Consider the following 25374-nt stretch of genomic DNA (forward strand, 5'->3'; position numbering starts at 1 on the left):
CGGCAGCATTTCTGGTTTGTCTTCACATATGGCTTCTTCCTTGAGCTTTAGAGCTTTAACTCACATGTGTGGATTGCACAGCGAAGTATGTTCAGAGATAGTGATTTCTGGAAGTTTTCCTGAGCCCATGCAGTGATGTCCAGTAGAGAATCATTCCTGTTTTTAATGGAGATCACACGCTTCCACTTTTAAACCTTCAGCCTTGTCCCTTGGGCACAGATTTCTCCTGATTCTCTGAATCTTTTGATGACATCATATACTGTAGATGGTGGCATCTTCAAAGTCTTCATAATTCTGCGTTGAGGAACATTTTTCCACAAATTTTTGTCACAGGTTGTTGAACCTCTGCCCATCTTTACATTCAAGAAGCTCTGCCTCTCTGAAATGCTCCTTTTTATACCCAGTCATGTTACTGACCTGATGCCAATTAACCTAATTAGTTGTCAAATGTTTCTCCATTTCTTTAAGTTCTGCAGCAATTACTTTTCCAACCTCTTGTTGCCCCATGTGTTGCGGTCATCAAATTTAAAATGAGCTAATATTTTCAATTAAATGGCAAAATTCCTGAGTTTCAACACCTGATATGTTGTTTATGTCCTATTGTGAATAAAATATGGGTTGATGAGATTTGCAAATCGTTGCATTTTTTTTTCTTTACGTTTTACACATCCTCCCAGCGTTTTTGGAACTGGGGTCTGTTGGCTCAGTGATTTGAGCATTGAGTTGAGATGCAGAAGGCAGCGGAGTCAAATGGCCCTTGGTGGCTGGGTTAAAATGGGAGGGTAAAATGGGAGGGTTGTGGCAGGAAGGGCATCTGGTGTAAAAAAAAAAATAAAAACCTTGCACCAATGTGCAGAAGGTAAATGAAACTACACCATTGTACATCCCCTCAGTTTGCTGTCTGACTCTGCTGCTCACCAGTACAGTTGATGGGCAATTCGTATGTTCTTCAGTGATCTTTCCAACAGCAGCATCACCAGAGGTCCGTCCAACTTCCACTCACTCTTTAGAGCCTGCAGAACAAGAGTGCTGATAATACAACTACAAACACAAATACAAATACAAATACAAATACAAATACAAACAAACAGTCAACACGAAGCGTGTGTGGCGTCATATTTACAATCTGAAGACTTAAACCAGTTCAACACACTGTTGAAATATTAAACCTTCAATCACAGAAGCTATAGTTAGAACAACATGGTCCATACCTGGACCAGCTGTGGCAGAAACACCTCGAGCTCTCCATCTGATATCTGCTCAAAGTACTGAACTGCAGCCTTTCGCACCGTCTGATCATGAAAACTAAAAAAAAAAAAAACACCACACTTATTTTTATGTCATCTCCTTATTATGTCCACATATCATTAAGATCAGGTGAAAGTTAGAACTGAACCAAGATACAGTACATCAGTTGACAACCAGTCTTTGCCCCTTTATTTCATGTAATTATCTAGTATTTTTTCTAGTATTATTTTGCAGTATTTTAGTTGGTTTAGTTGCTTTGCACACATGTTTGTGTCTGCGTTTCTATATGCAGTGTAACCTGTACCTGTCACTAAGCAGGAACAGGGCCTCCTCAGGGAGGTAGATGGGCCAGTTTTCCAGGATAGTATAGATTTCTGTCAAGTCTTCAGGCTGCCAGTGGGGGGCTCCACCCAGCAAGAGGTGGAGGAAAGTATTTGCCTTGTTAGAAAAGTAACGCTTCTCCCACAGAAAGGCTTTGTCGTTTCCTGTTAGACTGGGAACAAGAGATTTTTCTTTCACAAATGGCTTCAGGAATCCAGCAAGTGAGCAAATCTCCTTTTAGAAAGCAAACAAGTTATATGTTGATAGGCACCAGCCCCCCTGTGACCCTGAACCGGATAAGTGGTTAGTGTGTTTGCTGCACTGTTACACGTACAATAGTTAACACATGGGGCATTTTCTCATACTCACAAACACAGGCAGTGGTTCTTAGAAACACTCAACATTTTCTTTTCCAATTCCTCACAGGGCTCAGTGAATTCGGTTAAACCGGGTAGTGCGATGGGCCTCTGGTACGTCCATTCACACTGATGTGGAAACTCGAGCTGGGGAAGAACGCGAGATGAATCACTAAGCAGCTAAACGTGGTGTCGTTGGTGTTGTGAGTTGCTCAGTATAACTGACCTGCAGTATCACTCCTACTGCATGTGTGTGGCCGTCAGACAGAGCAGGAGAGGGAGGGACGGGCATCCCAGCCAGCGTGGACATACTGAGCAGGATGGTCCCCGTTACCAGATTCCTAGACACACAAAGGGCACATACTACAGTGGGTCCAGACCTCCTTTTATTTTGCTCAGCTGTATCCTCTTTTCTTTTATTTCCTTGACATGCGTCTAGAATTTTAGAGTCCAACAGAAGTAAACTGAAGTGACAATTCCCACTGCATGTCAGGACAACAACAAACAAAAAAAAAACACTAATTGGATTCTCACTGTCCTGTCCTGGAGCTGCCCAGACAAAGTCCAAACTAAGACCTTGGACAATTTTTGTAAAGACAGGAAGAATGGGATAAACCACCCAAATCCAGTTGTGAGCTTGTAGACACTCAAAGTTGCCCCTGCTGCTAAAGCGGCTTCTACTAAATAATTATTTTTGCAAAAGAGAGATTTTGGTTTGGTTTTCAGTGGAAGAGTCCAAAAAAAACCACAATTGTTTTTACTTTATAGATTGGTTCATTCAAAAGAAAACATTTGAGGCAACGCGTGAAGCGTCTTAATGCTTTTGGAGGCCACTGGTTACTGCGGTGGGTCTACTGTTGCGCTGGTGTTCGAACAGGTATAGAGGTAGAAATGTAAAGAACATACTTGTCGCTGAAAAGTGGGAGCACAGCCCAGCCTAACAGCTCTTGGTTCTTTCCTTTCTTAGAGCCCTTGAGGTGAAATGTCAACATGCTCTCGTATGGCAGCTCATTGACTGGCATAGGGAACACCATCCTAAAGAAAAAAAAAAACAACCATCATAAATGCTGAACTGTTTTCACTTTTTGTATTTCCCACAAACCGATGTTTAAAAAGAAAGGTGATGTAAGTTGGTTTTCATGCACTCTTATGAGAAATATGTACGATGAAGCTGATTTTTGTGACCTTCTTTTTCACTTCACCATTTAAGACAATAATATTCTTCTGAGAAAGGGGGAAGTTGAATGCCATGAAATATTTACACAATGACACTCTACAAGATCTTGCTCTTACATGCGGTTGAACAGGATCTTGTTTCCATATGACAAAGCTGTGCTGATATTTTCAGAATGGCCAGTGTTGCAGATCTTTACTCCTCCGTACGTCAGCTCACAGGAAACAGAGAATGACTCATAACTATTAAAAAATAAATTTAAAAAAACAGGGAAACAAAAACAACTATTGTGTGCACATAAAATGCATCAACATGTTTTATGTGACTATAATTGCACACATACATTGACACCCAGGTAAACTGCAGCTTGTAGAGAGCAGAAATGTTGAACTGTAAAATTTCCTGGTTGTCGTCAATCAAACGGGTTTGCAGGTTGCAGGCTACCTCCTGGGCCCTGAAGTCTGACTGGAAGTTGTCGGAATAGATCTGCAGCACCTTCAGCAGCTCCCTGTTAAGCATGATCAATGCTGGAGTACAGATAACAAACATCACAGCAAAATGTTTTTATTACAAATGAGCGAACAAACATTTAATAAAGGATTTTTGACACATTACTACACAGTATTTTTCCATTACACAGTAATGATCATTTTCTTCCTATTCTTCCTCTCTATAGTGGCAATTTTTAAAAAAAGCTACTGTGTAGTGAAAATGTCACACACATATAATGACAGTAAATATCTAACAGTGTGGATCAGTATTGGTGCCTTGGCTTTGTGTGCGGGTGGGGGAATTTCACTTGGTGCAGGCCAATGGCTGATGGCAGTGAGTTAATTGATCACAGGTGTGTGTGTGTGTGTGTTTGTGTGTGTGCGTGCGCCTTCTCATGTACTGACTCTCCTGTGTGAAGCTACTGTGGGCAGACCTGTGGCTTCCTGCATTCATTAAATATCTAATTGTCTAATCCTCCCACCTTTAACATTGTTTTGCATATTTTATGACAAAATTCTATTTTTGTTACGCTGCGCCCTGCTTGTTGTATCTTGTCGGTCTGTTCACTGTTCTAGTTTAGTCCATAAAACCCACATATGAGGCTGCAATTCAAAGACACTAGTGAACAGTCTATGAAAAACATAGGACCAGCTTTATAGAACAGATAACTAAATATGGAATTATTTTGGACACAGTGCGTTTCTGTTTAGAAACCTGCTGTTTGTTGTTGGACTATGCTGCCAATGGTCTTGCAATATGTGTTTCTTGTCAAATTGCAAATATTTAAAGCACCTTTTTGATTAAGTGTTTAAGACCTTTGCTGTATATATACAGTAACTGCACATCACAGTATCAGTGCTGTCTCTTTATTGTTACTGTCAAATAAAAAGAAGAAAAGATACTCACCGCTCTCACATTCAGACACCTCATCCTGGCTCTGTAAAAAAGACATATAGCTAATTGCTGATCAGTGGAATGAGGATGTAGTTTTCTTCTAGACATTTTTATTATAATTTTATTTTATGTATTTTTATTTTTAGTTATTTATTTATTTTACACACTGTATTGCCAAGTTACCATGGAAGAGGCACAAGGTCAATGGTAATATAAAGAAAGATAGGACAGCAAAAAGAGTATTGTACAAAAAGGAAAAAGTCGCTAAAAGCTGAACAGGACTGATTACACAGATTGTAGAACATGAAAGTTAGGGTGCATCCTACCAGCACTAAGGGATTGATTCTGTTGAGCCTGCCAATGGCGTCCTCCAACTCCTGACACGAGAGCCCAAACAGAAGATTGCTGATGGTGCGAACGTGGTTGATGAGCTCATTGACATTGGCCCCAGACTGCAGATGTGACAAGATCAGAGCCAACAATCAGAATCAACCCCTGATGGATACGTGGATTCTTGTTTTTTTACTGACCTTGCTTTTCAATAGCTCCGTCACCTCTCGGTTGTAGCTGTTAAGCACATTTTGCAGGCTCAACCTGAGAGGAAAGGTTAAACACACACAAATGACAAAGCAGTGGGAGCCCTGTTTTCTACAGACAGACACGGTTTGATGCACTGAGCAGCTGTCGTTACTAAAACCACCTCAAAAGGCGGGTGGAGGATCTCCTTGTCATCTTACTTGCTGGTGTTAAAAACACGCATCGGACGCAGCAACTGGTACAGGTGGCATGGGCTCCTGTCGTCTTCCCCCTTACAGAGAAAGAAACATGGTGAAATATTATTTTCTTTGCAGGACTGTTGTAGTTTATTGAATATCTATAGAATCAAGAATAGAAAAGAATTAAGTGGCTGTTTTTATGTTGGCTTTTCATTAGCATAAATCTCAGGACACTTCAGTTTCCTATGTAAACACCACCAAGCATGATGAGAACAAAGTCACAAACTTAGGGCGGAGGTTTTTACAGCTGCAAAAGTCCTGGTGATAAGACTCCGGTGCAGCTGGTTGCGAAAGCAGCTTCTTGAGACTAGAGACTGGCAGTCCCCTCTTGGTAAATGATCTACACTGGGGGTGGAGACAGAAGGAGTTTGCACTGACTTACATCCCTGGCCAGATGGCGTTTGAGGTTGTCCACACGGAGAAGTCGTAGGGGGACTACAAGTTTAAACTTGTAGTAGATCTGGATAGTTTCATGCACACCCAGCAGCTCTTCACTACAGGGACACGTGGGAAACGACAGATGTTTCACTGACTAAAATAACAAATGTCTGAACAGAGCATATGGTTAATTTAAAAAGATCATTCATGGTGTGTGTGTGAGAGAGAGACAGACGTACTTATGGAGATATTCATCAGAGTCACAAAGTTTTAGAACATAATCCCCACTTGTGTTGGGGCTGAGGTCCAGCAGATGTAAGAGGTCATCAATCAGACTCTTCACTGTCCTGTTCACTGTAAAAGATTAGAGTTCAGAGTCCACCGACTTCTGCCAACATCTGCACTGACTCACAGTGAGAAGATCAAAAAAATGCATAGTGGTGAGGGTGCAGGCTAAGAAGTAACTTACCTGTGGTGGGGAAGGGAATTTGATGGTTGTCCCACTCAGTGGCCACACAGACGTTCACCTCCACCTGCTGCAGCAGGGCAGGATGCACATGTAGCACTTGACCCCAAACCACACCTGAGTTATGAACTGTGTCTGTGTGTTTGTACTGGGACCTCAGCCTACCGGAGAAACCGGTTGTCAGTGTGTTAAAAGTATGAAGATGAAGATCAGCGCACTTAAGTTTAATAAATAAATAAATAAAGACACACACACACACACACACACACACACACACACACACACACACACACACTAGGTGTGTTTTTCATGACCCAAGTATTCCCCTAATAGGAGCCCAACCACAATAGAAATGCGTGATGCAACCAGAGGAATCAGAGCAGACCTGATCAGAAAGAAAAATGTTTTTATCTAAGTAAGAAGGCTGGTTTATACTAAATCTGATCGACAGGACGATAATTTAAGCTTTATAAACACTTTATCTAAACGTTTCTCTGATGCTGGAACACGTTGATTATTTCTGCGATTGTTTTGACCCAGATATGTTGATGAGATGAGTTTCTTTTTCGTGTTTGATGAGCTATAGAGGTCCTATTACACTCATCTCCTGTTTAAAAAGTGCAGGGGGAGTATGTGCTTGTGAGGGGCTGCTTAAAGACCAGGGACCAAATGTTGTTCCTATCAGACAATGTGGGGTCTTTTACTGAGAAACTTCATACTTCACAATAAGTGGAGTCACTGTTTGCATCATGTTTCTGTCTGCTCAGTCAGTCATACAAAAAAAGATCATCACTGGGAAGATTACTTTTAAGAAACTCTTTTGACTAAAGATCTGCAGCCGCTTTTGTTGAATCATACACGGAATCTTATACACGGAAAAAACTGATGTCAGTACTGTACTCAGACATACATTTAGCATTATTCTCTTACTTGGAAATTGCAGCACTAAAAGAAGTCAGCCTCTTGGTGCTGCCTTGTGGCGCGTCTATTAGAGTAATGGCCCACGGATCCTGATAAAGACACACAAAGATAAAAACACACAAATACCACATTGTTCTCTGATCTCGCTGCTGATCATTTGGGTCATGAATGACACAGTTGTCTCACATACTCACGTGACTGTCTATTTCTGTCGTGGAACGATCCAGTTTGTGAGTAGTGAGGTCACAGGAAAACCGCTTTTTGGTGTTAAAGAGAGGGGGTCGCATCCTGGGGGGAAGTGGAGGGGGCGCACGGCCCTGTGGACACACCAAACAGTCACTGGGAAGCCTGATCCTGAGCGCAGAGTCATTGCGCTCAGGCAGATGAGTTTCATCCCTTTCAGGGACCTCTTGAATCTCACTGTAAATGTGCAGTGCATACATGTCGTCTCTCTGAGGTATGGGGACGTCGGTTACACTGTCATCTTGTCTCTGGATTGTCTCTTTTTTCTCTTTTTGTCCTTCAGGAGGATCCATCACATTTTAGGGAAAAAACAAGTGCAAGTCCTCTTAGGTTATTGTGTGTCACAGTCTCAGCTCGTCTTTATTCACAGCGTGGTGGAATGAAAAACTAAAACACAAAACACACACACATAAAAATCATCATTTAAAAAACATAAATAACTTACTGCAGGCAGGACAAGTAGGCTGTTTAAGGACTGGAGTCTCACTGAGGGATTACGTTGGTCTAATAATTAACAGCCTTTCAAATCTTAACAGGAAATCTACTGAAGCGCGCCACTTAGTCTATGGCAAAACTTTGATACGTTTATAAAAAGACAAGATTTCCTCAAAGCCACTGTGACATTATCTCACCATGAAGCTTCCATGTAGGCATCCTTAACCCACAGTATGATAAAACTCACTCTGAGCTAAAACCCAGACTGTTACTGAGGATCCTGAGCTCAGTTACTAACTGCAGCCTCTCACTTTAACATTACCTCCAAAACACTGAGTCAGTCTTTCAAAGCACTGAAGTTATTTTGCCATCTTACCTCTGTTAGCTGGAGTCCCATTCTGTGTCACTGAGGTAAATGCTTGACTGAAGACATGCTCAGCGAACTCTACCTGTGCAAAATATGCAAATACTGCCAGTGCTGTGCACCGTCCCTGCTCTCTTCCTCCTCCAGGAGCTCACAACACTGTTGCCTCTGCTGGAAGAAACAGAAAACTACATACTGTGTGTGTGTGTGTGTGTGTGTGTGTCATCGACGAACTATGAAAGTAAAGTAACTACCAAATTATACTTTCTAACAGTACCTACTGTTTTAACCTTCAAAACCATGATACATTTGTTTGCATGTAGAGAAACAAACACATGTTTTCCTGAAACCAAAGTGGCAGAAAACTTCACATCCACTCCTCACTCAGGAATGTGACTGAGCAGGTTGAGGAGCCATGTACAGTAAGAGCAGTGTCCCTGTAAACCTCCTGTAAAGTGAAATTAAAGAGGCAATAAGGAAATATTTGTATTCACAATCTCCACCTAAGGTAAGATCGAATGGGACGTGGGATTTGTGGGACTTCTTGCGATAGGGCTCATCATCAGTTCATTTGAAATACTTTAAAAGTGTTGATAAACTCAGGGAAAGCATGTTCTGTTTGACACTTGATATTAATTATGAGTTGTTGGGGTTGAGGAAGCCCAACATGGCTTTTCAGTAGAAGTGACAACCGCAGTGCTGCAGTGAACGTCTTAAACGTGTCACCTGAGGTTCATGGAGCAGGGGAGAGTTTGAAGGAGACTGAGCAAAAAGATGCTTTTTAACACCACAACTCCCCACATTTCACCCCTAAAGCCTCAGTTTTCTGGATACTACGCACTCATCCCCCTTTTCCTACTCATGCTAGCTGGATGTGTAGTGGCAGTGGTGAGAACCGTTTTGTTTTATCTGGTTTTCATGAACCATATTTCACTTCAAATGAATGCATCATTTTCCCAGTGTTGAGTGGGCTGTCTATTAGTGTCCTTTTCTCTGCAGGTCATTTACATTAGAAGGAGATCGAGGTAAGAGGGTTCGTGTAGTTTAAGCAGCGCATCAGTTGTGGCATCTCTTCTGTGTATTTAATTACTTTTGACTGTTTTGCTTCAGATTAGTTGAACTCCGACACATTTTGGTTCCTCAGTACAGCTACGACCCCACAGAGGAACTAGGAAACTGGGGGGACACTGGCGTGGACGAGGACAAGGAACTGACTGTGAGCAAACAACTTATATAATCACATATAAATATATATTTGTATAATTAGAATCTGCATTTTCTATCACATGCACTGGTGACACTGGAAATTTCAATTTGTCCAATATTTGTTTTCTGCACAGGAACCTTTGTACGATGAGCTGAACCTTTCATTTTCTTCATTCGTACATGACAAGACAAAAAGAAAGAGAAGGCTGTGCCAAAAGACGACCTCTCTATATTTAATTTGCTTGATGTACGAATGCAGCCTGGTTGCTTTGTTAAGTTTAAAAACAGCAATAGGGTAACCAGGCATCAAATAATAATGTGGACCAAAAAAGAAGGTTACTGTATATATTGTAGAATATTATTCTTCAGAAAATAAGTGTGAAACAGTAGAGAAGCCGTTTTAAAAAAAAGTTTATATTAATGTTCAAGACAAGGAATTCAGCAACATCATCTTCTATGTTTGGGAGCACACCAGGCAGTAGATGGCAGTGTAATCCTTTTTGCTGGGGACTAGTTTCCCTCTGTTTATTGTCATAAATAAGATGGTCAAAATGTTTTGAGGAATAAAATGTAATTTTCTTGTTTTTTTTTGGGGGGGGGGGGGGGGGGGTAATAAACTGAAAGCTAAAATACCAACGTTACTTGTGTGGGGATGTGTATTTCTTAAGTGATTTATCAGTTAAGCTCAAACAGTTTCAAGGACGCACACCTGCTTCTGCCTGGTAATCAGCTTTGCTGGTGTCTGGAGTTTCCTCAGGTTGGCACATCTACACATGTTCTGGGAGCTTTTTGAGTCCAGGAAGATGGGATCTCAAACAAAGACCAGGTAAATAATGACAATCACACAAACTACAAGAAATATGTAACTGCTGCATTTTACTGATCAAACGCAAGCATATTTACAATCTGAGTCATTCCTATTAAACTTGTGTGTGTGTGTATTTGCATTAGACTTAATTTACATCTGTTGCGACCACACTGGGTCCTGACCGCCATCCTGTTGGCTACAGTTCCAGTCCTCCCAGCTCCCCTTTGGCACAGCCTGTCTTGTTACTTTTGTCCACCGCAGGTCAAAGAGAAGTCCTGCCCAAACATCACCAGTGAGTGTCTGCCCAATCAGCTCTGCTTCAGCTCCAGATATCACCATGGGCCTGATCATGTTCTGTCTGCTCAGGGCTGCATGGACAAGAATCTCTGTGCTTCCAATAAAACTCTGTCTTATCGGGGTGTGAAGTACAGTGTCAGGGACACCTGCTGCTGCAAAGACTATTGTAACGAGCCACCAAAGTCTGATGCCAACACCGGCAAAACGGAGGAGGACCAGGATTTGTGTAAAAATTACACGTCATCAAGGATTAGTACATCACCTGCCGCTGCATCAAACTTGTAGGAGACTTGGGAGAGACCTGTTAGCTACAGACACTTAGCTGAGTGTCCAAAAGGTGACAAAAGTTTGACCTATGACGACTGGTATTTGTGCTAATCTAATGTCTAATCAGCCCTTTGTGTGGTTAAATGTTTGCTGCAGAGAGATAAAAATGTAGACTTGTTAGCCTTCCTCTGGTTGTAGTTTGAGAATAAATCTAATGAAAAAAGAGCAATTGGTGGCCTGTAGATATTACTAGCAGGTTTGCTGGAAGCCGGGGCTTGTAAAGAATTGGTAGGAAAAATTGTTGAGAAGTAAAGTCAATTTTTCCAGTTTGGTTTGAATTTAAAATAAAATTTTTATTTTCATGTGAGTTTTTTTTTTTTCTTGAAATATGAGAATATGAAACATGCAATGTTAAAAAAGTCAGTCACCTAAATTATTATTTTTTGGAATATTCTTAAAAGGCCCAAAGCAGAGGGCTGGCCAGTGATGAAACATGACAGATTTGACATGCAAACATATCACAATAAAATCAGTCTTTGTGACCGTGGAATCTGTCCACTGTGAGATGTTTATCGGGTGACGACTTAATTCGAGAACTCTTTGCCGTACAAACTTAGCAAATGGTATTTGTAAATATCCATGCGTCCAACCAGGAAGTGTCTAGATGCCATTCAGAAGGGAAACTGTGATTTTAGAGCTTCACCTGCTGTGTTATTTCCTCATAAGAGCTATAACTTTACACAAGCTGAACATTAAATGGGTGATGTACTGTATTTCATTTTTGAATAAACTTTACCAGTAACAAAGCAAGTTTATGGCTGTGTACTTCATATACCAGATGCCCTCCTCTCGTTGCAGGGAGAAGATGTTGCGATTCCTACATGTTGCTGTGCTGTGGTTCTACTTTCCCCCCTTACTGCTATGCAACAACCTGCTCTGCTTCTACAGCCCCATCCTGGAGAAGGACAGGACATTTAAGCTCATTGTGACGGAGTGTCCTACCAATGAGCTGTGCTTTTTAGCAAAGGGTCGATTTGGAAATCACAGTGCTCTGTCTGCAAGGGGCTGCATGGCGGAGAAGGACTGCAGCCAGGTGCACAACCTTCGCTTCAAAGGAACAGTGTACATCATGAGCTATGGCTGCTGTGACTGGCTGTATTGTAACGCCTGCCCAGGCATCACAGCCAACTCTCTCTCCATCACTTTAACACTCACCACTTTAGCTTGGATGGCTGACAGCTTGTGACTAGAAAAGTTGTTACAAGCATCTTTAGGGGTACATGTCAAGTGAGCAGAGCCTCAGCATTGATCAGTGATGAAGGCCTGCAGAAGTTTTGCGGCTGCCCACTCTGGTAATGAGGTGTGTGACAGAGGTTTGAATATTTTATGAGTAACTACGCTTTCCTAACTATGTCCATAAATAAATATTTGAATGAGAAATGGTATTCTGCTCTCTTTAACATACCAGACAATGCTGGCAATATTTTGTATTTCTTTTAGTGCCAACAAATGATTTACATCTTCGGCACTAAATCAACCTGTGGGTTTGAGGCTGAGACACAGACAGGGAAAAGAAACAAATGTATTTTCAACAGAGGCTTGTTGACAGTAAGAAATGCACACAGCAGACCGCTGCCAGGCTTATCTTTTAATAGTAAAAGAGCAGGTGAAGCAATGTGTATAGTATGAGGTTTGGACAGTTCTTTATTTCCCTTTTATAAGGCTGCTGGGTCTCCCCATAGTGGATATACATATATATACAGGAGATTGCTATACTGGAATTACACTGAGGGCAGAGGGTCCATATTACACAGACTTCAAAAAACAACACTAATAGGGCCTCACCTCCAGGTATCAGAAATCAGCAGAGAGAGATGGAAAGGTGGGAAACAGCACAAGAGAAGAGGGAAGAGAAGGAAGAGGGGAGATGATGCAGTCTGAAAGCCTGACTGTCTAATAACTTAACACTAGAAAAGAACATACAGATTTCACGCACAGTGCATCTTAAATAGGTTACGTGAAGAACCATTTACCATAAATATCTGTATTTTCGGGAACCAACATATATAAAAAATAAAAAAAACAGAAGTTGTTCAGTCTTTAATTTTTTTTTTTTTCGTATTTGCTCCTTTCCCCATCGTGCAAATCGTTCTTTTTTGCCATAGAGAGCCGGCTTTTATAGCCCAGCCCACATCTGTTGCAAATAAACAAGGAGAAGGAAAGAGAACCCCGCACCCCCCTCCCCTCCCCCCCCCCTCAAAAGCATATGAATTAGTAGAAAATGAACAAACAAATGAACATAACACCACAGTCAACTCATCACAAAAAGAACCCACAGACACACAGAACAGCAAAAACACAGTATTCTTTTTTTTTTTTCTTTTTTAAACTTCATCAACGTTATTCTTTACGTTACACATCATTGTTGTGGTCTTTCTCCTGGCATACTGGTTGGTGGCAGTGGAGTGGTCCTCCCCCTCGCGGCTCAGCAGAACTGGGAGGCAACTCTCCATTGTGGCTGATCAGTTCAGCAGGGATATATTATCTCTCAATTTCACAGTGTGGTAGGAAAACGAGGATGAGGATAGGGAGAGGAGTGATGGGGAGGTAAGCCGGAGGGAGAGATATCACAGGTGGGAACAGGAATCAGAGGAACCACAGCAAGACTTAGAAAACAACTACAAACCCCAACCATCCATGGAAAAAAGTAAACAAAATTGCTGAGTTTCATTCCTGCCGACCCGTGTGGTTGGGAAGGCCTTGACTCCTGATGTAAACTGACTGGATGACCCATGTTTCTGACAGAGGGCAGGCAGAGATGGGTGAGGGGGGTCTGAGGCAAACTGGAATCCACTGGTGGATGGGTATCGAGAGGGCGATATGTTATCAGAAGAAAAAGGATGTGCGTTGCAGGTCGCTGTGTGATTGGGAGGTCAGAGGGTGAATCCCATCTCGTCGGGTTTAGGCCCGCTGTTGCAGTGCCCGCCTCTTGCGACTGTAGTAGTGACGCACTCCTGTCTGTCTGGCAAAGTTCATCATGTAGTTTTGTTTACGGGTGCTGCGGGGAAACAAAGACAGTGAAAAGGGGAGGAAAGAAGGGGAGATTGAACATTAGTGACTGAGAAAAGGGCATAAATCCACTCAGTCCCATGCACACAGTTGAGTCCATGCACGCAGACACATGAATGGTTGAATGCAGCTTCCGTACTCTCACATCCAGGTTCATGCTGGTAATTGTTAATCATGTTTCAGCCATAACCTCAAACACTCAACAGCTGTATGGCTCTAATGGCTCAGAGAATGGCTGGTGCTACTCTACATAACTGGATTTGTCTACGTTGTGTACAAATGAGAGGCACACGGTGGAAGAACTAGCTACACGTACCCAATGGCAGACCAAATGTCACAGGACAAGACACGAAACACAGTCTACAAACATACTACAACAGAAAGTAGGGGAAACTCTGACACTGAGTGTTTGAGGTCAGAGTTCACAGCCATCACTGGGAGAAATAAAAAATAACTAAAAATATGTAAAAGTGCAGCGTTGTAAGCAGAGGAGGATGATTTTTAAGCTAAAGAGACACAGAGAAAAGCTGCAGAAGATTGCTCTTGCTTAGCCTGTTCATTGCCTCTTCCTTCCAGCAGGGTGGTGCCAGTGAGCCAGGAGTGCAGCCAGGGGCCTCTGCGAAGCGGGGGGGAGGGGGGGTTGTGGCTCAGGAGCGGTTGGGCAGGGGTAGGAGGAGTGTATTTTGGTGTGTGATGGGTGATGCTGTGAAGGTGAAAGCAAGGCAGATGGGCAGGACGGCTGGAAAACTGCATGTGCTGTTCAATGTGTTCTGTGTGGATGCACACACTTTGCATTTCTGAATTTGGATCAGAAAGCAGTGAGCTCCGTGCTCAGAGTCATGTTGTTGTCCTTAGACAGACAACCATGAGTGAAAGAAAGATGGAGCCATGTATCAACAGTTAATCCTTAAAGCCATGCAAGGAACTACAGTCGATGGAGGAGGTTAGTCAGATGAAGCTTCATTTACAGTTAATGGTAGAGATCATTTGCACTGCAACTAACATTGCTTAAAAAAAAAAATCCTGTTAGTGGTGTTTGGGCTGGACTGAGAAAAATGCTGCACCTAAAAACACTTTTGGAAAAATAGGGTCACTGAATTGCACGGTTGACTTATAAATTAGCAGCTGGAGCAAAAACACCAACAGTCTTCAGTAGAAGCAGTAGCAAGAATAAAACAAAGAAAAACAGGTATAGTGATGGATTACATCACACAGATACACACAAACACAGTACCAGTGACATTTGTATATGTACATTATTTAACTGAAATGCCCCACAGAATGTGTAATGTGCAGCTCTAAAGCCAAAGCCATTTAACGGAAATTTGGGGACACGGTGTTTTGGGAAGCAACGTAGTAAGAATTTTTCCGGGAATTGTCATTTAAAAAAGTAAGATGATTTATTGATGTCACTCATTTTGTTTGCTGTGGTGAGAGCTGGTGTTATTATTTTGTCAGAGAGCCTCCACCTGGACACTGATAGCAGCTGGTCTGCTTTTAGACCTGCCTGGTGCTCTTAGTTTAGGCGAGGGCATGGAGATGACCATGGCGATGACGAGGAGGGACGGTTAGGAATGTCAGTGAGATTGAGGGAAGGTGTGCGCAGTGTAACAGGGAGCAGAATGGGTCAGGGGGAGGGGGAGGGGGAGGGAGTGGGCTGCATTCAGGAAGAGGCGGATAACTTACCTGACACTACAGCCATGCCAGAGGGAGCAGAATACAGAAGAGAGCAGAGGTTAGAGCGCGAGAGTGGAGAGGCAGGAGGAGGGAACTGCTGTCTCGCAGAAAGGTCTGGGGGGGTAGGAGCCCTGGCCTGGGGAGGCAGGGGCCCAAAGTGGGGAAGAGGGAGGAGAGAGGAGAGGCAGAAAGAAGATCAAGAATGAAGAAGTGAAAGTGAGCGGGAAGATCGAGACAATGATAAAAGTTTGGCGAGCAGACGAGTAGTTAGTGGAGAGGGAATTATAGATGATACATGAAGGGAAAATGAAAGAAAGCAAGATATACAGCAGTAATCCATCCATTGTATGCCAGAATGGGAAGACAAGGTGTTTTTGGATAGAAAGACAGAAGGCAGGATAAAAGGACAAGGAGAAGAAGCATGTGGTAAGGTAGGATACGGTGTGACACGAGCAGGGGAGGGGGGAGCATGACCCAAGATCAATCATGGCAGTGAAACAAAGCAGCAGGGGGGCAGGTTATAGGGAGCAAACGAAAAGGTTGAGCATGTGTAAAAGTGTGTGTGAAGGAGTGAAGGAGTGAAGGAGAGAGAAATAAACAACAGAGCAAAGTGTGAGGATCATGGTCACATTTTTCAGCAGACACCGTTAAAAACCGTGCGAGGGTGTGGGACAGGTCACGGCCACGTACACCAGGAACAGCTCGGGTTAGGTATGTTTTAAGTGTGTTTGTGTGTGTACATGAAATATCGGAGCCTTACATGTGTTATGCAGCATTTGAAATGCATTGGGTACTCAGCTAAATGAACAATCCAGACCCACATCAGAGGGAATATTGCTCTGATACCCACAGCAACATGCAGAATGCATTCAAAATGCCTTATGATACTGTCATGTTGAGATCCCGCTAGCTGAGTTTAGAGCATGATATCTTCAGTGTCCTGCAGAATGTCCCTTTTTTAGCTCCATTTGAGAGGAGAACATATTTCCTAACTGATGTAGGTTACAGACTAAAATGCAATACAAATGTAAATGAGAAAAAGAAACAGTCAGTCAATCAGTGCATGGTGTTGTAAGAACATTTTTATTCAATGTAGAATGAAATGTAGGACAGCTTTTGCATGAAATGGATGTGACACACTTTCAGAGATGTGAATCCACCTTCAAAGTTCCCTGTGTTGCATTTGATCTCAATTCAACACTTGGCCAAGCCTTAAAGTGCTCCAGGACAAAAACAAACAGCAGCATTTCTAACAGTGTTGGAATTCAATAGTTTGCTTCTTCAGGTGCATCTACAACCTTTGAGATTATTAGTATGACAACATTTGATCTCCTTGTCAGATGATGGATGGGTTCTACAAGACACTGAAAGTATCATGAGTTAACTGCAGAAATCAATCTGTTGTACACAGAACAGCCACCCAGCAAAGCACACTGCACTATTTTTTCTGCTCTGCTTGCCTGACTTCAGACACCATGCTGAGCATTTAGAACAACTGACTGATGAGAGGTTGCATTGTAGGCAGTAACCAAGCACACATGTGAGTGTGTTTATAGGATTTTTATGCTTGTGCTGCATCTTTGTGTTTGTATGGAATAGATGGGAGGAAGATGTAGAAACAAGGGCAAATCAAGGAACTGCTGAGGGCCAATCTGGGGAGGCCGGGGGCCGACTGGCAATTGGGTACTCACAGGACTACTTCCACATGGTCCAATGCCCACTGGTCATGTCCCGCACCGTCATGGCGTGGCTGCCACCACCGCAGCATCACCCCTTTAACCCTCGCCTCTCTGGAGAGACCGTGGAAACACAGTAGATGATTAAGGGTATGCCAGTGGTTCTTATGGCTTTAGCCTATTTAAGTTTACTGCACTGCTTTAAACAGTACCTCTTTCTAATAAATTTATAAAGGTTCAAAAGTTGTAGTTGATGGCTTTATTAATGGTGAATAAATAATACTGTATATTCTGTCTACAAGTCTCTTACTCACAGTGGTATGTTGTAGGAGACTCGCTGGGCCTTTATGAAGTCTTTGGGCTGGTGCTGGGCAATTACATGCCAGCTGACTCCGTTGTTGATGCTGTACTGCAGCAGCACGGCTCGGTCTACTGTGTCAGCCTGATCCAGAGCTATGTTACAGCTGTCTGTCTGTGCCACACTGCCAATCTGCAGCACAAACATGATCTTACTGTAGGACGACAGAGAAGAAAGAAGAGGGAGGTTAGAGAAAAATAGTTTTTAAGTGTTGGAAATACAGATCCTTATTTGTTTATGTATGTTTGTTAGTACCTGTACCTGGCTCTAGTGAGGTCCAGAGGTTTAGTAACGGCCTGCCTCATCTTACAGCCATTGAAGTACAGCGAGTCTCCATGGGCATGTGGTGACAGCTGCCCACAGCCGCTGCCTACTCCTCCACCCTGAATCAGCTGCCAGCTCTCCTGAGACACACTGCTGGACTCAAAGTTGTCCTTGATGGAGCTGGGCAGGTCACTGCTGGAGAGGGAGCAGTCATCACCTTTTCAGTGTAAGAGAAAGCAGATGGGGGGAGAATAATGTAGGAGGTTTCAGATGCAGTTAATCATTTTAATTTACAGAGTATCTCCATCGTGTGCAGAGTTAGCAGTTAAAATGTCTTATGCTCTTCGTGGCCCACCGTGGTGTCCCTCATCGCAGATGCAGATCATTCCACTTGTACAGTAGCCGTGACCACTGCAGAGCCCCGGGCAGCCCTCTCCAATATACACATGGTCCACTCCCCAGCTTTGTCGCTCTCCTGTTCCCTCTTTTTGAATCCAGCGGAACTGAGTAGCCCTGGAAATCACAAAAGACTTACACTTTTGTAACACACAGAGCCAATAAGTGTTGTTGTGCTCAGATATGTAAAAACATAATTTTAGCACCGGTGCCATAATATCTTCTATTGTAGGTTATCCTACCCTGAGGACACATGGTCTGGCAGCTGGACAGTGACCCTTGTCCATGTCGAGCTGTTAACTGGACTGTAGATTGTGGACTCATGGAACTGGAAAGGAGAGCAGCCTACATTGTTGACTGAGGATGGGAGGCATTCTGACTGTACCAGCTGCCATGAGTCAGACCTAAAGGGAGATGGGACGTGCGGAAAAATTTCAATTTAAAATACATCCTATGAATTAAATCAGTAATCCTAAAATGGTCAAAGTAATTAAAATATGAATGCAAAGGAAGTTTTGTAAAGTGAAGTATATTTTAATGTCTTACTGTAGGTCATGTTACAGAACCACCTCTTCTCACCAGCTGTCAGGCCAAATGTATAGGTCTGTCATCACAGACTGTTGGTTGCACCTTATTAAAATATGGCTATTTCCATACAAGATTTAAAAATAATTTTTGCACCATCTACAGTTTGTCTTAATTGTTGGTAGAGGACAAAATAAAGCTCTGACGTTATTGGTTTGTTGAAAGTACTGGTTTTATTTTTTGATTTTTTAACTATAACAAGCATGCAATTTGAATTGGAAACAAGCTCTGAACATGACATTGACATGTTATGGCACTGTAGGCTGATATTGCAAGGCTTACTACTTGCACACTTAGCAGATATAATTGCACGTTAGTATTTATTTGGAGGCAGGCTTTTCTGCAATTGAAACAAAGTTAAATATTTATATTAAAAAAATATATTTTTTCTGACTTTTTTTAATGCTTTTTTTTCGATAATGAAAAATGAAGAGGTGGGCATTTAACACGGGGGGATGACATGCAACAAAGGTCCCCAGCTAGACTGAAACCAGGATGCTGCTGTGATAAGTCATGCACTGTAACCATTTGTGTACCAAGTTGCAGGCCAGAAAACCTCAAGTCACTAAAATCTCCACAGAGCAGAGAAGGAAACTGCAGAGCTGAACGATGATTCTTTATGGGTTTATCACATATGTAACCTTTTCACATGACTAAAATATCTTTTGAGTTGCTTGTTGATGTTCTTACCTTGCATCTTTCCTGTACTGTAGCAGGACAGAATGATGGTCTTCACAGCTGTCGGACTCACACCCAACAACAATCTGCAACAAGGAGAGAGGTGTTAAGAACTGTGTCCACTCTGCACAAGGTAACCCAGCTTCAATTATTTACACATAGCTCATTTAAAACACAGAGGCAATTCAAGATGCTTTACATAGACAAACAAAATGCATTAAAATATTAAAAACAATAAGAAAAAATCCACAACATTGATCCACAATTTTATTAGTTTAGCTCTCTAGCATTATTGTACCTTGAACTGTAAAATATATCCAGGCTGCACTATGAGTTCTCGAGTGGCCAGAATGTTATGTGTCCTGTCTTGGTTCTTGTTAGGCCAGTATAGATGGAATGAGGGGTTTCCACAGAAGCCAGCTGTGCGCACTGCATTAGGATAGAAACTCCAGCTTTCCTCATGTGAAACACCCTCTAGTGGGAGGCAAACAAACAAACCAGAAAAGAGGAGTCATAGTGAATTCAGGAGTATTCACTTATCTATCATGATGGGTGAGTTGTTGAGCTCTAAATCAAAAAAATTTACAAACTCACCATCATCAAAGGTGTCAAGCAGAGTGGATGGGTTGATGTCTGACCCCCCAACCAAGATGTTATCTATGGCCCATTGAGCTCTTTCCAGGCTGGGGGTGGCCAGACCAGAGGAAATAGTAAACGGCTGCCACCAGCGCAGCCGGGTCGCATTGGTCAGAGCTCTTTCTGGTAGAACAATATAGTCTCTCCTTACTGAAACATACTTCAGATAATCCATCTCATGGAGCAGTGTCCAGGACACACCTGGTGAAACAATATCAACAGAATTTTTAAAAAAAAGGAAGCAAAAGAGAATGTATTTAACATTCTGAAAAATGAAAAAACACACAATGTGATGTTGCAAGCATGTTTTATGTCCACCTCCATCAGTAGAGTAATCCAGCAGCACCCCCTCTTTACGACAAGTTGGGCGGTGGCACATGGTCATATTATCTTCACTTCCAATCCTGGCCCAGTACTCCACAAACCTGCTTAAAAACACTGTTTTAATGAATCTGAAGTAGCATTATATTACAAATCTCAGTGTTTGACAGTGCTGAACAAAAGTAAGAGTACTAACTTGGCTCCTCGTAGGTCTAGATCAGCAGAGACAGCCTGTCTAGCATCAGCTCCTCCAAAGTATAGAGCCGTCCCCTCTACCAATATACCACAATCTGTACAAGGCCTGCCGCCTTCCAGCACCTGCCACTGAGGGCCTGCTGCCCCTTCCCAGTCAAAACGCTCCTTTAAGGATGCCTGTAACAGAAAGACACTAAATCAGAAATCAGTATATTTTCTAATATAGTTTTAATTCTGGGACATATATAAAAAACGCTCTACCTTGAGAGCCGTGCTGGCATAGCAGTTTGGTCCCGTAAATCCTGGATCACAGAGACAGCGCTGATCCAGACAGTCTCCATGGCCTCCACAATGGCTGTCACATGCCGGCCCAATGTAAAAGTTCTCCACACCCCACTGAATGTCTGAGTGCTGCTGGTAAAACCTGAATCGCACGGAACTGAGGGAAAAAAAAGAAAAGAAAAGTTAAGTCATACACCACGGTCATGATTTACAGTATACGACTGTTGTTTGGCTCATGTATATGATCAGAATAATCAACAATGTATCAACAATTTAGGTCAAGCATTCAATAATGTCAAAAACAAAGGATTGAGATATGTTATGGCGTGACTCACGTATCAGCAAGGCTGTCAGGCAGGGGATAAACCGCCCTCTTCCAGCCTTCAGCAGGGAAGAAGACTGATGGCTGTGAGACCTGACCCCCACAGCGGGGATCAGCAGGCAGGCACTGGGGCACCAAGTACTTCCACGTCACGCCGAAGTCCACTGAATACTGAATATGAACTTGCCTGTCTGCATTACGCTCTGGCACACTGCAGCCTACAGCAATCTTTAATAACACACAAATAAAGTTGATGTATTGTTCTTTTATTATAGAAAATATGTTCTTTAAACCTAATATTTACGATGTTACTTATTTTAAACAAAATGGGCATTTTGACCGTATATCACTTTAGGCTCATTATATACCTTAAACTGCATGACCCAGCCTTTGCCAGGAATAATATCATGAGTGACAGCATACACCTCTCTCCCATCAGCATTTCCACACACCATCACACCATCAGGAGAGCTGCAGAAACGCTGCACTGCGCAGTCTTCTGAGAACAACCAATGATCGCTCACTGAGAAAGAAGAAGGAGAAACACTGACTGATATAAGACTTAAACTTGCAAATGAAAAGCTGAAAGTTTGCCTTTCCAAAAAACATTAACATTATTGGACATTTGTGGTGTTGATCTGCTGGAAACCTTTAGTCCAATACTGACATACCAATGGGGGATTCCTCTTGCTCGTTTGGTTGACCTATCCTCCCTGAGGTCCCATCAGCAGGAGCTCTCTCATGGTTGGGCAGTGCCACCCCTCCAAATGTGTCAGAGATCTGTGCACGAGGGTCTGAGCCTGCAATAAGTACATTATCCAATGCCCAATCACTGTGGTCTGCGCCATCATGCTGTGGCTGCCACCAGCGTACCCGCACTCCTTCCTGACGAGCAGGAGGGGGCAGCAGCACATTCACAAACCTGAGCACAGACAAAAAGCACACACAAAGTCACAGGTCATCTGCTTCACGATTTAATCATTTGTGTGCGAGCAGTTGTGTCCATGTGTGTGTAAAAAATCTCACCCAGGCTTGGTGTAGAGATCATAGAAGATCTCTGTCAGGAGGTGCCAATTGATTCCTCCATTCAAACTATATTCCAAAAGCACACCCTGGTTACGATTGCTAGGTGGGATCATGCAGCCGTACATGAAGTAGAACTGGATGAACTCAGCACTGGTTAGGTTCAGGTCCACTGTCACTAGCTGTCGGCTGCAGCTCTGTGTACAGACACACAAGAAAAAGGTCTGTATACTGACATTTTTTGATATAGTATTTTACTTCCTTTTTTGCAGTATCGTCTGAATATTTAACTGCACCAGCCATCCAAAAATAAGTCCAGATGTCTTAAACATTTCTTACAGTCTTTTTAGGGAACACCATCAGAACATACCCAGAATAATAAAACAGACTAAATTGTAAATATACTGATGTATTAAAAGTATTAATTTGAGTAGTAATTTAACAGGAAGCTAATATCTGACTTAAATTTCTTCTTTTAAGAGGCTTCTCTGGCACTTAGGACCGGCCTCGGTATCAGTAGCAGAATCTGGCATGGTGATGGTATGGTAGTTTAATTAAATTGATCATTCACTAAATCCAAGAATAGGATGTGTTACATAAAACAGAATACAAGAAATAAAGGGATGAGGGAAAGAGCAATAAGAATCAAAGGCAGATGTATTGTTACCCCACTGAAGTGCAGAGCGGCTCCAGAGGCCACAGCTCCACACACAGTACTGAGTTTCCCACCAGTGAGTATGTGCCAATGGCTGAGCGAGGGAGCTCGACTGAAGCTGTCCTTAAGCTGGGAGGGAAGAGGAACCACCGGTTCATCACAATACTCTCCACCCCACTCTGGGTCACACCTGGGTAGGAAGGTGGAATCAGATGCAAAAACAATGTTATTATAGGTAATTTATTGACTTTAATATCATAAAACAAATATGAACAGCTTTACAGTATCAAATAAAACATTATACATAAACAATATGCTAAAATAAAAAGCAATGCAGAGTAGTTTTGATATAAAACATTCTATTTCTCTTTCACACCTCATTGGTTATTCCTAATAGCTAACTTCTAAATGATACTTTAAAGACCTTTATAGTAAAAACCTTGGTGCATTCATGCAAGAGGCTGTCGTTACTTACACACAGGAGCTCTGCTGGCAATGGCCATGTCCAGAGCACATATCTGGACAGCCGTCTCCAATGTAGAGGTTATCCAGAGCCCAGGTCTGCTGCTTGTCAAAGGGGGCCTGCTGGTACCAACGGAACCTTGTGGCTGGAGACCTGAATACATATATTAAAGTCACAGATATACAGAAGTTAAAATAAATGATAAACCAATGAACTAAACTGTCTAAAGGAACTAAATCCAGACATTGTACTCACTGATTTATATCACACAGTAATGCAGTATATCCAAGTTAAGACAACATGGACACTTTTCAAATTGACAAGTCCATTTTTTAAGTTATAGTGTTTTATTATATGTGGCACAAAAATTTGTCCATGTTATTGTAGAAAGTGCAAGGCAGTGCTGACCTAGCAAATGATGGAACAGGCAGGGTAACGCGACCCCACTTATTGTATATGTCAGAAACTAGCAGCCTCTGCAGAGTGTAGGCAGAGCAGTCAGGGCTTGTAGGCAAACAGTCTCTGACCACAGACTGCCAAGTTAGCCCCAGATCCAGAGAATACTCCAACTCCACAGCTGTGAATAAAGAAAAGAGCAGATTATTAACAGTATGAATATTCATAAAACACTATAGAGGACACAAATATAAGGAATTTATTTTCACTTAGGACTTATTTCCACAAAATGCATGCTAAACATCCTTTATGTCCAGATTTTTGAAATCGCTTTTCATGTATAATATAATCGTGCTTTATTCAGATTTGTTATTGCTTACAGTAGCAGGAGTTGGTCACAGAGCAGGAAGCAGAAAAGTCAAACTGTATAAAAGCATCTTGACCCAAACTGATGTCAGTGGTAACAGCATAGCGAGTGTTGGACTTCTCTATGAATGCGAAAGCAGGTCCATCTGAGCCACAAACAGGCATTCGAGTTCCTCCAGGGTGTAGGAGCCACGAACGGCCATCAATTGAGGAGAAATCATCTTCCAAAGGTCCCCAACCACTGGCACTGCCACCTACCACCACCTAGGAATCAAAACATAAATGTCTGCACAGGTAAGACAAAGAGACACTGAAGGTAGAAACTGTATTTAAAAACATGGGATTTGTCAGCGGGGTGACAAACATAAAACAATCTTTGGATTAATGTCAGCTTTGCTTTCAATGCCTAAATGAAAAATAATTGGAATAATAAGTGGATGGGTGCTTGAATTTTTTCTCATTCACTGTACCTGGTCAATGACCCATGGGCTGTAAAAGTGTCCATTTTCAGAGGGTTGCCACCAGCGGAGGCGAGTTGAGGCTGTGCGAGCACGCAATGGGATCTCCAGGGCCACCAGGCGAGCCTGATTACTGCTGTTGCTGAAGAGAAATTCCTGGAGGAGTCCCCAGGTAAGACCTCCATCCACAGAGAATTGCAGCAAAACTGGCTGGGAGCGTGGGTCTGGGGCAGCTTTACCACAGCCAAGACGCAGGAAAAACTGGACAAACCTGTAAAATACAGCAATTACACATAGAATTATTACTGAAAACTAAAAATTCTACAAGAAAACATATGATATTGGTGTGGTATTTCTCTGTGTGGCAGTAGCTACACAATACCTAGCATTTGAGAGATCCATGTCATTGGTGACCAACATGCGAAGGCCATCCTCACTGAAAAACAGGTGGTTCCCACTAGACATGATACCACACTTCCTTGATGGCTTACCACCACTCAGTTGTCTGAAGTGCTCAGCATCCACAGCTCCCCCTAGAGTCATATTCATTGACATTTCAAGAATAAGCAGGTATAAAATAATGCACACAATTCTGTCAAAAAACAGTCCAGATTCCCTGATACATATATTTTTTTGTGTGTGTGTGTGCATCTACAAGTTGTTGTACCTTCAAAATCCTCCTTGAGGAAGTCAGGATTGGGCACATCAGGCACAGAGCAGTCGGGTCCAGAGTGTCCGGGGTCACACAAACAGTGGGTGCCACCAACACAAGCCCCATGGCCATTACACATGTCCTGACACTGTGGTCCAATATAGACATTGTCTAGTGCCCATGTTGGAGGGGCAGAACCGGTTGAGAAGAAACCCTGGTACCAACGGAACCTCACCGACCTTTATAGAGGTCAAAG

At 42.5% G+C, this 25374-nt stretch overlaps 4 protein-coding genes across 7 annotated transcripts in view; 2 read left to right on the top strand and 2 right to left on the bottom strand.

Annotated features, from left to right (window-relative positions):
* The window catches only part of pik3c2g (phosphatidylinositol-4-phosphate 3-kinase catalytic subunit type 2 gamma), a 14025-nt gene extending 5623 nt beyond the window's left edge, over positions 1–8402 (bottom strand). Inside the window, exons 1-18 of one of the 2 annotated variants that reach the window (XM_067501926.1) lie at positions 8081–8402; positions 7221–7656; positions 7036–7115; positions 6109–6266; positions 5879–5993; positions 5644–5755; positions 5223–5293; positions 5016–5079; positions 4812–4937; positions 4498–4528; positions 3443–3626; positions 3219–3341; positions 2832–2960; positions 2152–2266; positions 1939–2072; positions 1553–1741; positions 1212–1305; positions 919–1013 (exon numbers count right to left, since the gene is read on the bottom strand). In XM_067501926.1, the coding sequence (XP_067358027.1) occupies positions 919–1013; positions 1212–1305; positions 1553–1741; positions 1939–2072; positions 2152–2266; positions 2832–2960; positions 3219–3341; positions 3443–3626; positions 4498–4528; positions 4812–4937; positions 5016–5079; positions 5223–5293; positions 5644–5755; positions 5879–5993; positions 6109–6266; positions 7036–7115; positions 7221–7562 (2162 nt within the window). In that variant the 5' untranslated portion in view covers positions 7563–7656; positions 8081–8402. The remainder of the gene's footprint in view (positions 1–918; positions 1014–1211; positions 1306–1552; positions 1742–1938; positions 2073–2151; positions 2267–2831; positions 2961–3218; positions 3342–3442; positions 3627–4497; positions 4529–4811; positions 4938–5015; positions 5080–5222; positions 5294–5643; positions 5756–5878; positions 5994–6108; positions 6267–7035; positions 7116–7220; positions 7657–8080) is intronic. The other variant, XM_067501925.1, reaches the window with a different exon arrangement.
* Positions 8403–9076: 674 nt separating this feature from the next.
* On the top strand, positions 9077–11008 carry LOC137125824 (protein Bouncer-like). The gene is made up of 4 exons (XM_067501928.1): positions 9077–9093; positions 9213–9284; positions 9968–10100; positions 10226–11008. The coding sequence occupies exons 3-4, from the start codon at positions 10048–10050 to the stop codon at positions 10662–10664; spliced, it is 492 nt and encodes a 163-aa protein (XP_067358029.1). The 5' UTR covers positions 9077–9093; positions 9213–9284; positions 9968–10047; the 3' UTR covers positions 10665–11008.
* Positions 11009–11484: 476 nt separating this feature from the next.
* On the top strand, positions 11485–11892 carry bncr (bouncer). Its single transcript, XM_067500141.1, has one exon. The coding sequence runs from the start codon at positions 11485–11487 to the stop codon at positions 11890–11892; it is 408 nt and encodes a 135-aa protein (XP_067356242.1).
* A 389-nt stretch (positions 11893–12281) lies between these two features.
* The window catches only part of reln (reelin), a 94081-nt gene continuing 80988 nt past the window's right edge, over positions 12282–25374 (bottom strand). Inside the window, exons 42-65 of one of the 3 annotated variants that reach the window (XM_067501922.1) lie at positions 25134–25357; positions 24849–24999; positions 24479–24737; positions 24023–24272; positions 23655–23823; positions 23259–23399; positions 22796–22973; positions 22132–22325; positions 21777–22027; positions 21474–21628; positions 21119–21333; positions 20763–20940; positions 20503–20678; positions 20304–20410; positions 19944–20186; positions 19648–19823; positions 19362–19435; positions 18329–18490; positions 18046–18203; positions 17682–17907; positions 17383–17580; positions 17084–17182; positions 15402–15528; positions 12282–13704 (exon numbers count right to left, since the gene is read on the bottom strand). In XM_067501922.1, coding sequence (XP_067358023.1) covers positions 15408–15528; positions 17084–17182; positions 17383–17580; positions 17682–17907; positions 18046–18203; positions 18329–18490; positions 19362–19435; positions 19648–19823; positions 19944–20186; positions 20304–20410; positions 20503–20678; positions 20763–20940; positions 21119–21333; positions 21474–21628; positions 21777–22027; positions 22132–22325; positions 22796–22973; positions 23259–23399; positions 23655–23823; positions 24023–24272; positions 24479–24737; positions 24849–24999; positions 25134–25357 — 4105 coding nt within the window. In that variant the 3' untranslated portion in view covers positions 12282–13704; positions 15402–15407. The remainder of the gene's footprint in view (positions 13705–15401; positions 15529–17083; positions 17183–17382; positions 17581–17681; positions 17908–18045; positions 18204–18328; positions 18491–19361; positions 19436–19647; positions 19824–19943; positions 20187–20303; positions 20411–20502; positions 20679–20762; positions 20941–21118; positions 21334–21473; positions 21629–21776; positions 22028–22131; positions 22326–22795; positions 22974–23258; positions 23400–23654; positions 23824–24022; positions 24273–24478; positions 24738–24848; positions 25000–25133; positions 25358–25374) is intronic. The other 2 variants (XM_067501923.1, XM_067501924.1) reach the window with 2 other exon arrangements.

This window comes from Channa argus, chromosome 4, assembly GCF_033026475.1.
Source record: "Channa argus isolate prfri chromosome 4, Channa argus male v1.0, whole genome shotgun sequence".
Classification (NCBI taxonomy): Eukaryota; Metazoa; Chordata; class Actinopteri; order Anabantiformes; family Channidae; genus Channa; species Channa argus.

Bases quoted from the DNA above. Each gene is read 5' to 3' on its own strand.
- LOC137125824 (XM_067501928.1), top strand. From the start codon at position 10,048: ATGTTCTGGGAGCTTTTTGAGTCCAGGAAGATGGGATCTCAAACAAAG. The intron at 10,101-10,225 runs GTAAATAATGAC...TATTTGCATTAG, and splicing joins GGATCTCAAACAAAGACCAG to ACTTAATTTACATCTGTTGC.
- bncr (XM_067500141.1), top strand. From the start codon at position 11,485: ATGCCCTCCTCTCGTTGCAGGGAGAAGATGTTGCGATTCCTACATGTT.